Genomic DNA, 17472 nt, shown 5'->3' with positions numbered 1-17472 from the left:
ACAGGGAGAGGTTGAAAATGTCAGTGAAGACACTTGCTAGTTGGTCAGCGCATGCTCGCAGTACACGTCCTGGTAATCCGTCTGGCCCTGCGGCCTTGTGAATGTTGACCTGTCTAAAGGTCTTAATCACATCGGCTGCGGAGAGTGTGATCACAGTCTTTCGGTACATCTGCTGCCCTCATGCATGTTTCAGTGTTATTTGCTTCAGAGCGAGCATAGAAGTAGTTCGTCCGGTAGGCTCGTGTCACTGGGCAGCTCTCGGCTGTGCTTCTCTTTGTAGTCTGTAATGGTTGGCAGGCCCTGCCACATCCGACGAGCGTCAGAGCCGGTGTAGTACGACTCGATCTTAGTCCTGTATTGACGCTTTGCCTGTTTGATGGTTTGTCGGAGGGCATAGCGGGATTTCTTATAAGCTTCCGGGTTAGAGTCCCGTTCCTTGAAAGCGGCAGCTCTAGCCTTTAGCTCAGTGCGTATGCTGCCTGTAATCCATGGTTTCTGGTTGGGGTATGTAGTCTTAATCTCAAACCTTAGTAAATCAGCTTTCAAATATATCTCATAAACCTAGCTGTAATCAACAAGACTCTAGATTTAGGTGTCCATTTTAATGGAGTATTTCCCCCTCCTGTCTGGTCAGATTGCGGGCTACGTGAACCAGCCGATGGTGGACGTATCCATCCTGCAGCGCTCACTGGCCATCCTGGAAAGCATGGTCCTCAACAGCCACAGCCTCTACCACCGGGTGGCGCAGGAGATCACCGTTGGACAGCTCATCGGGCATCTGCAAGTGTGAGCACACACACACGCACTGGGGCCTCCCACATACAGCTGTGTGGGGGATGTAGTTGGAGTTAGTGTGTAGAAATGTAGTGGCGTAACTAACGTCAGTGCAATGGAGCGTAGATTACAAACCTTGCCTTGCTCTGCCTCCTTGTAATTATGACTAAGCTTAGAAGTGTAGAACCCCAGACTAATACTTTCTGAGTACTGTACTAATACACTTAACCAGTGGCAACTTAATGTTTTTGTGCCCATGTGAGAATTCCTAGAACCAGATGCTTCTAACTGGCGTTGCTGTGTTTGATGTGACTTTTAGGTCCAATCAGGAGATCCAGACATACGCCATCGCACTAATCAACGCCCTCTTCCTCAAGGCACCAGAGGACAGGCGGCAGGTCAGTACAGTACCTGCCTACCAGCACACCGGAAGGGTCCTCTTGCAAAATAGTTATACTTAACTACGAGCACTCATACATGAATACCACCTATAAAGGTTAGACAATGTCTGAACCCAGTTTTCATATATTTTAGTCACTAGTACATAACCCCCACTGAACTGGTCCTCTGCAACATATTTACACTCAACCATCGTCACTCGTACATGCATAGCACCTATAAGGCTTAGAAAGTCTTAACATAGGTCTCATATATGGTACAGCCATTAGCACACACATCAGGGTAATGTAATACACATCTCACTGTTACATCACACTTCATGGTCACTCACACATATCATGGTCAGTAATAAATAACCCATGTCATATAGGCCAACCCCACTGCCACTGAGTTTAATGATCTGTGTGCTCTGCTCTCTATGCTATGCTTAGTTAGTCCACCTATTTTCACCTTAGTCAGTCCATCTATTTTCCTTATTGAAGAAAGTCTTTACCTTGAAATGTGCACACACAATATGAAAGGTAGTGTTCTGCCACCTGGTCTCTTGGCCCTCCCACCTCTATGGGAGGGCAGCTCCCACTCAGCCCAGTCCAAGCTCTTCTCTGTCCTGGCACCCCAATGGTGGAACCAGCTTCCCCCTGAAGCAAGGACAACAGAGTCCCTGCCATTTTCTGAAAACATCTGAAACCCCTACCTCTTTGAAGAGTATCTTAAATAATCCCACAGCACCCCCCACCTAGCTATTTTAAGATCTTAACTGTAAGTCGCTCTAGATAAGAGTATCTGCTAAATGACTAAAATGTTATACATCATAAAGTAAACTGTCAAGCAACCACTCTACTCTGAGAAACAGAGTAAAACTGCCATGGCAGATCGACAGGAAGTATGTGAGACAGATGTGGATACAAGAGTTGTGTACTATGACATCATGTAGGAAGTCACCCATACAATACTTTCTTCTCCTACATCCTGTCTGGTAGATGCATGGGAAAAAGATAAAACATTTTGATTTCTAAATTTGACATCATCCAATTTAAGAGGCAAGCTATTTTAAATTTGATGTCAAATTTGGAAATCACAGTGTAAAAAAAGAATTATTGTCGGACTCAGAACTTTATCGAAATACATTGAACAAAAATACAAATACAATATGTAAAATGTTGGTCCCTGTTAGTGAGGATTTCTCCTTTGCCAAAATAATCGATCCACCTGACAGTTGTGGCATATCAAGAAGATGATTAAACAGCATAATCATTACACATGCACCTTGTGCTGGGGACAATAAAATGTTGCTCTAAAATGTGCAGTTTATTCACACAACACAATGTCACAGATGTCTCAAGATTTGAGGAGCATACAATTGGCATGCTGACTGCAGAAATGTTCACCAGAGCAGTTGCCAGAGAATGTAATTTTAATTTCTCTACCATAAGCTGCTTCCAACATTTTTTGGTGAATTTGGCAGTACGTCCAACCAGCCTCACAACCGTAGACCATGTGTAACTACGCCAGCCCAGGATCTCCACATCTGGCTTCCTCACCTGCAGAATGGTCTGAGACCAGCCACTTGGACAGCTGATGAAACTGTGGGTTTGCACGACCAAAGAATTTCTGCATAAACAGTCAGAAACCGTTTCAGGGAAGCTCATCTGCGTACTTGTCGTCCTCACCAGGGTCTTGACCTGACTGCAATTTGGCGTTGTCACTGACTTAGGTGGGCAAATGCTAATCTTCGTTGGCCACTGGCACGCTAGAGAAGTGTGCCCTTCACAGGTGAATCCCGGTTTCAACTGTACCGGGCAGTTGGCAGACAACATGTATGGTGTGTGGGCGAGTGGTTTGCTGATGTCAACGTCAACGTCCCATGGTGGTGTTTGGGTTATGGTATAGGAAGGCATAAACTATGGACAATGAACATAATTAAATTTTATTAATGGCAATTTGAATGCACAGAGATACCGTGACGAGATCCTGAGACCCATTCTCATGCCATTCATCCACTGCCATCACCTCATGTTTTAGCATGATGATGCTGAACGTCTAGGAGCAACAACTGCTCAGCTGCGAAGTAGTAGGCCAGACAAGCTCACAGAACGGGATCAACGAGTGCTGAAGCGTGAGTTCCAAACTGCCTCTGGAAGCAACGTCAGCACACTAACTGTTCGTCGGGAGCTTCATGAAATGGGTTTTCATGGCCGAGCAGCCACACACAAACATAAGATCACCATGCGTAAAGCCAAGCGTCGGCTGGAGTGGTGTAAATCTCTATTGCTATTGGACTCTGGAGCAGTGGAGGCGTGTTTTCTGGAGTGATGAATCAGGCTTCACCATCTGACGCATCTGGGTTTGGCGGATGCCAGGAAAACGGTACCTGCCCCAATTCATAGTGCCAACTGTAAAGTTTGGTCGAGGAGGATTAATAGTCTGGGGCTGTTTTTCATGGTTCGGGCTAGGCCCCTTAGTTCCAGTCAAGGGAAATCTTAATGCTACAGTGTTCAATGACATTCCACACGATTCTGTTCTTCCAACTTTGTGGCAACAGATTGGGGAAGGCACTTTCCTGTTTCAGCATGACTATGCCCTCATGCGCAAAGCAAGGTCCATACAGAAATGGTTTGTCGAGATCGGTGTGGAATAATTTGACTGGCCTGCACAGAGCCCTGACCTCAACCCTATCAAACACCTTTGGGATGAATTGGAACACCGACTGCGAGCCAGGCCTAATCGCCCAACATCACAGCCTGACCTCACTAATGCTCTTGTGGCTGAATGGAAGCAAGTCCCCACGGTAATGTTCAAACATCCAGTTGAACGCCTTCCCAGAAGAGTGCAGACTGTTATAGCAGCAAAGAGGGAACCCACTCCATATTAATAGCCATTATTTTGGAAAGAGATGTTTGACGATCAGGTGTCCACATACTTTTGGTAATGTAGTGTATCTGTGACCAACAGATGCATATCTGTATTCCCAGTCATGAAATCCATAGATTAGGGCCTAATACATTTATTTCAACTGACTGATTCCCTTATGAACTGTAAGTCAGTACAATCTTTGAAATTGTTGCGTTTTTATTTTTCTAAAGTGTAATATATTTATTTAACAAAGTAATGATGTTCAGATATCATATTTTGAAGTGCAAAGATTAAATTTGACATCCAACCTACATGCATATTATTCATACAACCAGAGGAGCAGGTCAGTCTGGGCTCTTTCGGCTCTAGACTCCATGCTATGCTGTACTGTGCTCTGCTGTGCATGCATTGCCACACAACACTGCATTGTGTTGTACATCTCATTCAGTGCTGTGCCATACTACGCTGTTGTGTCTAGAGGTCGACCGACTATGATTTTTCAATGCCGATACCGATTATTGGAGGACCAAAAATGCCGATACCGATTAATCGGCCGATTTAAAAAAAAATAATAATAATTAATAATAATAATAATAATAATAAAAATAAAATAATAATAATAATAATAATTTTTAATATATATTTTTTATTTAAAAAATATATTTTTTTTTATTATTATTATAATTTAATATTTATTTAATTCATTTTTTAAATATATTTATCTATTTGTAATGACAATTATAACAATACTGAATGGAATGAACACTTTTATTTTAACCTAATACATCAATAAAATCAATTTAGCCTCAAATAAATAATGAAACGTGTTCAATTTGGTTTAAATAATACAAAAACAAAGTGTTGGAGAAGAAAGTAAAAGTGCAATATGTGCCATGTAAAAAAGCTAACGTTTAAGTTCCTTGCTCAGAACATGAGAACATATGAAAGCTGGTGGTTCCTTTTAACATGATTCTTCAATATTCCCAGGTAAGAAGTTTTAGGTTGTTGTTATTTTAGAAATTATAGGACTATTTCTCTCTAAACCATTTGTATTTCATATACCTTTGACTATTGGATGTTCTGATAGGCACTTTAGTATTGCCAGTGTAACAGTATAGCTTCCGTCCCTCTCCTCGCCCCTACCTGGGCTCGAACCAGGACACATCGACAACAGCCACCCTCGAAGCATCGTTACCCATCGCTCCACAAAAGCCACGGCCTTGCAGAGCAAGGGGAACAACTACTTCAAGGTCTGAGCCAGTTACGTCACCGATTGAAACGCTATTAGAGCGCACCCCGCTAACTAGCTAGCCATTTCACATTGGTTACACCAGCCTAATCTGGGGAGTTGTTAGGCTTGAAGTCATAAACAGCTCAATGCTTGAAGCACAATGAAAAGCTGCTGGCAAACGCACGAAAGGGCTGTTTGAATGAATGCTTATGATTTCTTTTAACTAAATATGCAGGTTTAAAAAATATATTTCTGTGTATTAATTTTAAGAAAGGCATTGATATTTATGGTTAGGTACATTCTATGCAACGATTGGGCTTTTTTCGCAAATGCGCTTTTGTTAAATCATCTCCCGGTTGGCTGTCTTTGTTAGGAACAAATAGTCTTCACACAGTTCGCAACGAGCCAGGCGGCCCAAACTGCTGCATATAGCCTGACGCTGTTGCACAGAATGCAAGAGAAGTGACACAATTTCCCTAGTTAACAGAAATTCATGTTAGCAGGCAATATTAACTAAATATGCAGGTTTAAAAATATATACTTGTGTATTGATTTTAAGAAAAGCGTTGATGTTTATGGTTAGGTACACATTGGTGCAACGACAGTGCTTTTTTCGCGAATGCGTTTGTTAAATCACTCGTTTGGCGATGTCGGCTATGATTCAATGATAAATTAACAGGCACCGCATCGATTATATGCAACGCAGGACAAGCTAGATAACTATACATGGTTGATGATATTACTAGTTTAACTAGTGATTATGTTAAGATTGATTGTTTTTTTTATAAGATACGTTTAATGCTAGCTAGCACCTTACCTTGGCTCCTTGCTGCACTCACATAACAGGTAGTCAGCTTGCCACGCAGTCTCCTTGTGGAGTGCAATGTAATCGGCCATGATCGGTGTCCAAAAATGCCGATTACCGATTGTTATGAAAACTTGAAATCGGCCCTAATTAATCGTCCATTCCGATTAATCTGTCAACCTCTAGTTGTGTCACATACTGTTATGCATTGCCATGCCATATTGTGCTGTGATGTGCTGTTCCTCACTACCAAGGTGTACTGTACCATGCTGTTACTGTGCATGCTGTGACTTGTGATGTGTGCCTATAAGTGTCCACTCTTTGTTTCCATTGCTGTCATGCCTGCACCCCTCCTCCCAACCCCCCCCCCTCAGGAGGAGCATACTAACCCCCTGGACCAGCGGCTCACAGTGAGTACACATCATTCCACAATCCTTCACTCCATCCCCTCAGCCCCCCCCCCCCCCCTCTTTCTGATCCAAAGAGAACTGTGTGCTGCCACACTCATAGATCAATCTGTGAAGAATACATTATGCAATCCTTTCATAGTAACTCTGGGTCCCCCTAGTGATAGCAGCTGCATTCTGCACTCTTAGACATGTCTCACTGCTGTAAGGGTTTCTGATGATGTAACCCCACCCAAAAAACAGAATTGTAACAGTTATGAACCCATTTCAGGGTTGTGTGAAATGGCTGTAAGCCTTTTCTCAAATTAGCTTTTTGATATTGCTGTCTGGTAGTAAGCTTTTTGGCTAACTATTTCCATACCAGGCCTCGCTTTTGAGTCTCACTGTATTTGTCCATCTATCTTCCTCTCAGGAGATGGCGAGCACCCTGGCACAGAAACACCTACGATCCATCATCCTCAATGTGAGTTTCAGGGAAAGCCTGAGTGTACTTGTCTTGGATGGCACAAACTAGAGCCACAACCAAACAGCCCTTTATAATAACATGATGCCTTCTAAACAGCCCTTTATAATACCGTGATTCTTTCTAAACAGCCCTTTATAATAACGTGATGCTTTCTAAACAGCCCTTTATAATAACGTGATGCTTTCTAAACAGCCCTTTATAATAACGTGATGTTTTCTAAACAGCCCTTTATAATAACGTGATGCTTTCTAAACAGCCCTTTATAATACCGTGATTCTTTCTAAACAGCCCTTCATAATAACGTGATTCTTTCTAAATAGCCCTTTATAATACCGTGATTCTTTCTAAACAGCCCTTTATAATAACGTGATTCTTTCTAAACAGCCCTTTATAATACCGTGATTCTTTCTAAACAGCCCTTCATAATAACGTGATTCTTTCTAAATAGCCCTTTATAATAACGTGATGCTTTCTAAACAGCCCTTTATAATAACGTGATGCTTTCTAAACAGCCCTTTATAATAACGTGATTCTTTCTAAATAGCCCTTTATAATAACGTGATTCTTTCTAAATAGCCCTTTATAATATCGTGATTCTTTCTAAATAGCCCTTCATAATAACGTGATGCTTTCAAAACAGTACAGATCCAGAATTCCTAATATATGTGTCATCTTTCACAGCATGTTATCCGAGGCAACCGACCTATCAAAGCTGAGATGGCACACCAGCTGTACGTGCTGCAGGTGCTTACCTTTAACCTTTTGGAAGAACGGATGATGACCAAGATGGATCCCAGTGACCAGGTAAAATGACCAGAAACTAACAGAAGCGGTATTTTCTTTTTTTGCATTCCCTGAATCTTTAAGCTGAACCTTTTTAGCCCTATTCATACCGATTTGATGTTTTTATGTTCTGCCCTCATCCATCTCCAGGCCCAGAGGGACATTATTTTTGAGCTGCGCAGGATTGCATTTGATGGGGAGAATGACCCTAGTGGCACAGAGAAGAGAAAGGCCATGTACACCAAGGACTACAAGATGCTGGGCTTCACTGTGAGTCCAGCTAGTGGATTGTTTTCATCTGTATAGCTCTCTAGAGGTGTTGAGTTGGAGTGTGTGTGGATGTATTAAAGTGGTTGTTTGGGGTCATAAAGGGATTGTTTTCTTCTGTAGAGGTGTTGTTTGGGTTGGTACAGCTGCTGCTCTCTAGAGGAGTTACGGTCTGTCTGTTTCATTGACTCTCATGTCGGTTGTCGCTCCAGAACCATGTGAACCCTGCCATGGACTTTACTCAGACCCCTCCAGGAATGCTGGCCCTGGACAACATGCTCTACCTGGCCAAGCTGCACCAGGACACCTACATCAGGGTGAGTCTGTGTGCTTCACAATTGGTACCCTATTCCCTATATAGGGCACTACTTTTTACCTATAGTGCATTACTTTTGACCATGGTCCTGGTCAAAAGTAGTGCACTATGTAGGGAATAGCTTGCCATTTGAGACGCAACCTGTACCACAAGGTTTTCTACGAAACAAATCTGAAAAAAGTAATTAAAGATTTCAAATGGTCGAAATTCAGTTTTCCCAAGTGTGACCATAGTGTGTGTTTCTCACATCAGATTGTTCTAGAGAACAGCAGCCGCGAGGACAAACACGAGTGTCCCTTCGGACGCTGTGCCATCGAGCTCACCCGAATGCTGTGTGAGATACTACAAGTGGGAGAATTGCGTGAGTACAATGCTCCCACTTCTCATACATGGACTCAACACATCACAGATGGCTTTACGGCTGACATGGCATTCAAGCAAGCCTCAATCTGTTTGGAGCTTTCCAAACTAATCAGAATGGCCAACCTCATGAGTTCTATTGTACATGTATCGTCAGAGGGATAACTGATTCATTCTGTTCATGACAACCACGTGTTATAATAAGCGTCCACTGTGTGTGTGTTCCCTCTCTCCAGCCAATGAGGGCTGCAACGACTACCACCCCATGTTCTTTACTCACGACCGGGCGTGGGAGGAGTTCTTCTGCGTCTGCATCCAACTGCTCAACAAGACCTGGAAGGAGATGAGGGCCACGGCTGAAGACTTCAACAAGGTCAGAGTTCAACCACCGAGAGACCTTTGACCACCGCAGAATCTCTGAACCTCATAGGCTGTCACAATTCTCCACCCTTGTCCGGAAGTGTGCACTTGCACACTTTCGCGTATGGATTTTACAATGTGGAAACTCCCTCCAGCCAATGCTTACACCAATCCTATGCTTTTAAAGTGCACACTACTGGAAATCTGTGGAAATTTGGATGTAGCCATTGGCTCTGATGCATGGTTGACTGTGGTTGGTAATCCATTGTGTTGCTAACCCTTGGTTGGCCAGGTGATGCAGGTGGTTCGGGAGCAGATCACCCGGACTCTGGCTATGAAGCCCTCGTCCCTGGACCAGCTAAAAGGGAAACTACGAGGCCTCAGCTACTCTGAGATCCTGCGTCTGCGCCAGTCAGAGAGGATGAGCCAGGACGACTTTCAGTCACCACCCATCATGTCAGTCCCACATCCACGTTAACTCTTTGACTTTGGCAATCAGATTAGTCTGCCTCTGTGTTTGGCTTCTTAACCCCTCATGTTATTATTTTAGCCTTGCCTCAGTGTTGTCTTGGTTGCTGTTCAATACTATGAGACCTACTGTGTGTGTGTGTGTGTTGCAGTGAACTGCGTGAGAGGATCCAGCCAGAGATACTGGAGCTGATTAAGCAACAGCGACTGAACCGCCTGTGTGAGGGAAGCTGCTTCCGCAAGCTTGGCAACCGCCGCAGACAAGGTGAGAACCTTACACACATGCACAATAACAAATATGCCAGCATTTGACTGGAGTTTTAATATAAATATTTTCTTACTGTTGATTTACTTCATAGGACTGATCACTACCTTTGTCTTTATTCCTAACTTTGTCCTTTGTTTTGTCCTCAGAGAAGTTCTGGTTTTGCCGCCTGTCTCTGAACCACAAGGTGCTTCACTATGGAGATCTGGACGAGTCTCCCCAGGGGGAAGTACCTTTTGAGCTGCTCACCGACAAGAGTGAGTCTTCTGGCTACAACCCTGCGTCTCCCACTGACTCTCTACAGTGATGTGCCCTGTGCAATCATGACTATTTGAGTGAGGTTGTCTATCTTAAAGCTCATCAGGTGAAGTCTCAAAAGCACATGGAAAGGCATCAGCTCTGAGGTCTGTTGTAGGCTTCAGTTTTAGTTTTTTTTAGGCATAAGCCACACCTCATGTTCTTCTCAGTCTATCTCTGAGCTGATGTTGCACAGATATGGATGGCAAATAACCAAGTCTTAAAACGGACTGATCCACATCACGCCTAGATACGTGGAACTGTGCAGTGGCTGAGATACATGATGCATGCCTGTTTCATCTCTTTTTAATTTCCTGCTCTTTCTAATCTTCCCCTGCAGTCCCCGTGTCTGATATCAAGTCAGTGGTGACGGGGAAGGACTGTCCCCACATGAAAGAGAAGAGTGCACTGAAACAAAATAAGGTACTGTAGCCTACCAGCAGAGGGCATGCCTGTTAGTATGACTGATATATAACTACTAGCCCTTTCTCTTATTCATCTCAATGGTTATGGATTGCGTCCCAAATGGCAACCTGTTCCCTTTTATAGTGCACTACTTTTGATCAGGGTCCATCCATGCAATATCTAGTCATTCTAGTGCATGTGGTTCATATTAGAGTTGTGGACATGAAATGTGCTCTCTTCTGTGTGTAGGAGGTATTGGAGCAGGCCTTCTCCATCCTGTACGATCCTGATGAAAACCTCAACTTTGTGGCTCCCAACAAATACGAGGTAAGCAACCTGTTTTATCCCCAGAATAAATACAACTCTGAAGACATGTACAGTTGAAGTCGGAAGTTTACATACACCTTAGCCAAATACATTTAAACTCAGTTTTTCTCAATTCCTGACATTTAATGCTAGTAAAAATTCCCTGTCTTAGGTCAGTTAGGATCATCACTTTATTTTAAGAATGTGAAATGTCAGAATAATAGTAGACTGATTTATTTCAGCTTTTATTTCTTGGGTCAGAAGTTTACATACACTCAATTGGTATTTGGTAGCATTGCCTTTAAATTGTTTAACTTGGGTCAAATGTTTTGGGTAGCCTTCCACAATCTTCCCTCAATAAGTTGGGTGAATTTTTGGCCCATTCCCTCTGACAGAACTGGTGTAACTGAGTCAGGTTTGTAGGCCTCCTTGCTCGCACACGCTTTTTCAGTTCTGCCCGCAAATGTTCTATTAGATTAAGGTCAGGGCTTTGTGATGGCCACTCCAATACCTTGACTTTGTTGTCCTTACGCCATTTTGCCACAACTTTGGAAGTATGCTTGGGGTCATTGTCCATTTGGAAGACCCATTTGCGACCAAGCTTTAACTTCCTGACTGATGTCTTAAGATGTTGCTTCAATATATCCACATAATTTTCCATCCTCATGGTGCCATCTATTTAGTGAAGTGCACCAGTCCCTCCTGCAGCAAAGCACCCCCACAACATGATGCTGCCACCCCTGTGCTTCACGGTTGGGATGGTGTTCTTCGGCTTGCAAGCCTCCCCCTTTTTCCTCCAAACATAACGATGGTCATTATGGTCAAACAGTTCTATTTTTGTTTCATCAGATCAGAGGACATTTCTCAGAGAAGTACGATCTTTGACCCCATGTGCAGTTGCAAACCGTAGTCTGGCTTTTTGATGGCGGTTTTGGAGCAGTGGCTTCTTCCTTGCTGAGCGGCCTTTCAGCTTATGTCAATATAGGACTCATTTTACTCTGGATATAGATACTTTTGTACCTGTTTCCTCCAGCATCTTCACAAGGTCCTCTGCTGCTGTTCTGGGATTGATTTGCACTTTTCGCACCAAGTACGTTCATCTCTAGGAATGTGTCTCCTTCCTGAGCGGTATTACGGCTGCGTGGTCCCATGGTGTTTATACTTGCGTACTATTGTTTGTACAGATGAACGTTGTACCTTCAGGCATTTGGAAATTGCTCCCAAGGATGAACCAGGCTTGTGGAGGTCTACAATTTTTTTTCTGCGGTCTTGGCTGATTTCTTTTGATTTTCCCATGATGTCAAGCAAAGAGGCACTGAGTTTGAAGGTAGGCCTTGAAATACATCCACACGTACACCTCCAATTGACTCAGATTATGTCAATTAGCCTCAGATTATGTCAATTAGCCTATCAGAAGCTTCTAAAGCCATGACAATTTTCTGGAATTTTCCAAGCTGTTGAAAGGCACAGTCAACTTACACGGAACCCAAACCGGCTGCGCACGTGCGCCATCGTGCGTAAATGTATTTTGTCCCCCACACCAAACGCGATCAGGACACTCAGGTTAAAGAATCAAAACAAACTCTGAACCAATTATATTAATTTGGAGACAGGTCGAAAAGCATTAAACCTTTATGGCAATTTAGCTAGTTAGCTTGCACTTGCTAGCTAATTTGTCCTATTTAGCTAGCTTGCTGTTGCTAGCTAATTTGTCCTGGGATATAAACATTGAGTTGTTATTTTACCTGAAATCCACAAGGTCCTCTACTCCGCCAATTAATCCACACATAAAACGGTCAACCAATTTTTTTCTAGTCATCTCTCTTCCTTCCAGGCTTTTTCTTCTCTTGACTTCATCTTACGATTGGCAACTTTCATAAATTAGGTCCATTACCGCCACTGACCTCGTTCGTCTTTGTCACCCGCGTGGGTACAACCAATGAGGTTATGGCACGTGGGTACCTGCTTCTATAAACCAATGAGCAGATGGGAGAGGCAGAACTTGCAGTGTGATCTGCGTCAGAAATGGAACTGATTTCTATTTTAGCCCTTGGCAACGCAGACGCTCATTGGCGCTCGCGAGCAGTGTGGGTGCAATAATTGAATAACATAGATTTCTACATTAATTTTGCAATGCGCATGCAAGAGCGGTGTAGTCAGCCTGTTAGTGTATGTTAAATAATGACCCACTGGAATTGTGATACAGTGAAATAATTTGTCTGTGCATGACAAGTCATTTTTCCAACAATTGTTTACAAAGTAGATGTCCTAACCGACTTGCCAAAACTATAGTATGTTAACAAGAAATTTGTGGAGTGGTTGAAAAACGAGTTTTAATGACTCCAACCTAAGTGTATGTTAACTTACGACTTCAACTGTATGTTATCTGACCTGTGCTCGCTGTCTGCTTTGTGTGTGTGTGTGTGTGTGTTCCTGCCTGCCTTCTTGTGCATGGAGCAGTACTGTATCTGGACTGATGGGCTGTGTGCGTTGTTGGGGCGAGAGATGGGCAGTGACCTCACACGTAGCGACCTGGACACGCTCATCTCCATGGAGATGAAGCTCCGCCTCCTGGACCTGGAGAACATCACCATACCCGAAGCCCCTCCCCCCGTGCCAAAGGAGCCTAGCACTTACAACTTCACCTACAACTACGGCTGAGACGTGTGTGGGTGGAAGGCCTGTTTGTGTTTACATATGTATGAGTGAGAGAAAGACTAGTGTGTGTATGGGTGGGCATAATTGCGAGTGTGTGTGTTTTATGTATAGTAAGACCAGGAATCCACACACATCCCCTAACTACTACATCTTGAACTCAACTTCACTTGTCTAATGCTCTGAAATCCAACTGCCCACAAATAATCCAGGCAGGGTACTACCAATAAGTGTACCATCGTATTTAAATCACTATTATGATATGAGCTTGATACAAACCTTAACGTTTTGTAACACATAATTAACACAATTTCATGGCCTTATCAGCTGTATGTGTGAAAACAAGCTCTGTGTTTTTTGAACAGTTACAGCTGAGCCCTACTATTGCTTCATGCATAACAACAGAACCATATCTGGTTGAATGAGACCTGGGTTCAAATACTATTCCAAATATCTCAATTACTTTCACATGCATTTCAAAGTAAATATTCAGATCTTTTTTATTTGAATAGACAAGTAGTTGAATATTGGAATCTATTTGGAAATACACTTGGAACGTATTGGCATGTATTTGACGAATCTCAAATGCACTGACTTAAATACACTCCCATGCATTTAACCCAGGTATTTGAAATAAGTACTTGAAAATACTCTCAAATAGTAGACTTCCAAAAGAAGTAGTTGATTCAGGCCACATTATTTGAAAATACTCAAACACAAGTATATAAATTGCAAATAATCATGCATTTGAACCCAGGTGTGGTTTGAACTGATACTTCATGGGCCAAGGTGTTGTTTTCAAGTCACTCTCCATGTCCTCATCTAATTCAGTACTAATCTATATTATTGATGTTTGTTATGCAGAATATAATTATATTTTTGTAAATGATTGTGAATTCAGTCTCAGCAGTGAAGAGAAGGAACACTAACTTTCTAGCAACCTACTAATTTCACTTCAGAGACGTGGTTATTGAGAAAGACTAATAAGCTAGGTATCAAACTGTCTGTTCTCTGCAACAGAGCTCTCAGATCAAGCAGTAAGCCATTTGTAGGCTTGTCACGTTTTTCTTCTATAATTGTTCTACTTTGTATAGTCCCAGTTGCCAAATAGCGATCTGTATGTGGAGATGTTTTACACTAAACAAATGGAGCTTTCACCATGCAGCACTCTGAAGTCATCCATCATATTCTCTGGCATTAGTAGGTCAGGAGATTGCCAAAATGTCTCTAACATGAATCCTCAATGATCAAGATGTTCAATATCGGATATGTTTTTGTTTTATCTTACACAGCTAATGAAAGTAACAAGAAATGTGCTCAGTATATGCTATTTGAGTTTGGTTGCGCTGTATGTAAATTAATAGGATTTAGTGGTCTTGTATTGGAAGTTATTTCAACAAGTGTTTCTGTTCTGAGTCGTCCTTTGGAAAAGGGTTCTGGGTCTTGATACTTGATGTCCCATTGTTCATAGTACACAATCGGAAAGGGATGTTATGTAAGAGACATCACTTTCAAAAGCTTGTAGCTGCTTAGAGAATTCTACAAAATTCCACATTGAACCAAGTAGGGTTTCTAATGGACACCAACAATAAGGAGACTATTGAAGAGGCTTCAGCATCTGGTACTCTTTTACATGACTTGCTGAACCATGACTGTGTTCAGGCTAGTGCTGGTACTGAATGACATGTTTGTCACGAATTAACTTTAAATGTAAATATGGTATTCATATACACTGCTCAAAAAAATAAAGGGAACACTTAAACAACACAATGTATCTCCAAGTCAATCACGCTTCTGTGAAATCAAACTGTCCACTTAGGAAGCAAAACTGATTGACAATAAATTTCGCATGCTGTTGTGCAAATGGAATAGACAAAAGGTGGAAATTATAGGCAATTAGCAAGACACCCCCAAATAAAGGAGTGGTTCTGCAGGTGGTGACCACAGACCACTTCTCAGTTCCTATGCTTCCTGGCTGATACTTTGGTCACTTTTGAATGCTGGCGGCGCTTTCACTCTAGTGGTAGCATGAGACGGAGTCTACAACCCACACAAGTGGCTCAGGTAGTGCAGCTCATCCAGGATGGCACATCAATGCGAGCTGTGGCAAGAAGGTTTACTGTGTCTGTCAGCGTAGTGTCGAGAGCATGGAGGCGCTACCAGGAGACAGGCCAGTACATCAGGAGACGTGGAGGAGGCCGTAGGAGGGCAACAACCCAGCAGCAGGACCGCTACCTCCGCCTTTGTGCAAGGAGGAGTAGGAGGAGCACTGCCAGAGCCCTGCAAAATGACCTCCAGCAGGCCACAAATGTGCATGTGTCTGCTCAAACAGTCAGAAACAGACATGAGGGTGGTATGAGGGCCCGACGTCCACAGGTGGGGGTTGTGCTTACAGGCCAACACCGTGCAGGACGTTTGGCATTTGCCAGAGAACACCAAGGTTGGCAAATTCGCCACTGGCGCCCTGTGCTCTTCACAGATGAAAGCAGGTTCACACCTAGCACATGTGACAGACGTGACAGAGTCTGGAGACGCCGTGGAGAACGTTCTGCTGCCTGCAACAGACTCCAGCATGACCGGTTTGGCGGTAGGTCAGTCATGGTGTGGGGTGGGGTGGCATTTCTTTGGGGGGCCGCACAGCCCTCCATGTGCTCGCCAGAGGTAGCCTGACTGCCATTAGGTACCGAGATGAGATCCTCAGACCTCTTGTGAGACCATATGCTGGTGCGGTTGGCCCTGGGTTCCTCCTAATGCAAGACAATGCTAGACCTCATGTGGCTGGAGTGTGTCAGCAGTTCCTGCAAGAGGAAGGCATTGATGCTATGGACTGGCCCGCCCGTTCCACAGACGTGAATCCAATTGAGCACATCTGGGACATCATGTCTCGCTCCATCCACCAACGCCACGTTGCACCACAGACTGTCCAGGAGTTGACGGATGCTTTAGTCCAGGTCTGGGAGGAGATCCCTCAGGAGACCATCCGCCACCTCATCAGGAGCATGCCTAGGCGTTGTAGGGAGGTCATACAGGCACGTGGAGGCCACACACACTACTGAGCCTCATTTTGACTTGTTTTAAGGACATTACATCAAAGTTGGATCAGCCTGTAGTGTGGTTTTCCACTTTAATTTTGAGTGTGACTCCAAATCCAGACCCCCATGGGTTGATAAATTTGATTTCCATTGATAATTTTTGTGTGATTTTGTTGTCAGCACATTCAACTATGTAAAGAAAAAAGTATTTAATTTGTATTTCATTCATTCAGATCTAGGATGTGTTATTTTAGTGTTCCCTTTATTTATTTGAGCAGTGTATAAATCATTGTCTGTATATATTGTGTTGCCTTATTAAAAAAAAATGTTTTGTGTGAATAAATACAAAGCTAAACTGGTATGGTATTTTGTCCTGGAAAAGAGGGTTTTTAAATTGTCTTTAGCTTTTCACACCTGTTTACCACCGTATATCTGCATGTATCCAAGTTTGACTCCTCTACATTGTATTGGAGAGTCAATCATCAGCTACAGGATCAACTAAACAAAACTGTAGTCAATGTTGTACAGTATAATACCTAATTTCATCAGTTATCTTTATAAAGAATTCAAAATGTATCAATTATCTTTGTGAAGAATTCAAAATGTACCAATACATTTCTAACTAATTTAACTGGTTCTCTTATCAAAAGACAAGTTATAGTACAGCAAAAAAAATGCAATACATCCAAGGCAAACTGGAAATGCCCACAATGTTTTCAAAAGCAGTTTGACACAACTTGCTTCTACACCTGCATTACTAGCTGTTTGGGGTTTTAGGCTGGGTTTCTGTACAGCACTTCGAGATATTAGCTGATGTACGAAGGGCTATATAAAATAAACTTGATTGATTTATTGAACTTGGTGTTAACAGTACACCACATCAAGCTCCATTTAGAGTGCAACTCTCCTGGTGTTGAAGGTCCCATATGTAGTCCTTCGCAAAATGTGTGATTTGGATGATAGGTTTCAGCAGCAGCACGTCTACATCCTCATTTACATCTCCCTCCTTATCATAGGCCTTTA

General features: G+C 42.9%; 1 protein-coding gene across 8 annotated transcripts in view; it reads left to right on the top strand.

The window, feature by feature from the left end:
• LOC129815351 (engulfment and cell motility protein 2) overlaps positions 1–16808 on the top strand; it is a 33165-nt gene extending 16357 nt beyond the window's left edge. For 4 of the 8 annotated variants that reach the window (XM_055869085.1, XM_055869086.1, XM_055869092.1 and 1 more), the window contains 15 exons: positions 635–786; positions 1094–1172; positions 6437–6472; positions 6882–6932; positions 7617–7739; positions 7869–7988; positions 8198–8302; positions 8554–8662; positions 8898–9034; positions 9314–9477; positions 9642–9754; positions 9904–10011; positions 10392–10474; positions 10706–10783; positions 13223–16808. In XM_055869085.1, the coding sequence (XP_055725060.1) occupies positions 635–786; positions 1094–1172; positions 6437–6472; positions 6882–6932; positions 7617–7739; positions 7869–7988; positions 8198–8302; positions 8554–8662; positions 8898–9034; positions 9314–9477; positions 9642–9754; positions 9904–10011; positions 10392–10474; positions 10706–10783; positions 13223–13423 (1659 nt within the window). In that variant the 3' untranslated portion in view covers positions 13424–16808. The remainder of the gene's footprint in view (positions 1–634; positions 787–1093; positions 1173–6436; positions 6473–6881; positions 6933–7616; positions 7740–7868; positions 7989–8197; positions 8303–8553; positions 8663–8897; positions 9035–9313; positions 9478–9641; positions 9755–9903; positions 10012–10391; positions 10475–10705; positions 10784–13222) is intronic. The other 4 variants (XM_055869087.1, XM_055869090.1, XM_055869088.1 and 1 more) reach the window with 4 other exon arrangements.
• Positions 16809–17472: the final 664 nt, after the last annotated feature.

Source organism: Salvelinus fontinalis, chromosome 18, assembly GCF_029448725.1.
Source record: "Salvelinus fontinalis isolate EN_2023a chromosome 18, ASM2944872v1, whole genome shotgun sequence".
Classification (NCBI taxonomy): Eukaryota; Metazoa; Chordata; class Actinopteri; order Salmoniformes; family Salmonidae; genus Salvelinus; species Salvelinus fontinalis.
This window is presented reverse-complemented; position numbering and strand designations above follow the sequence as displayed.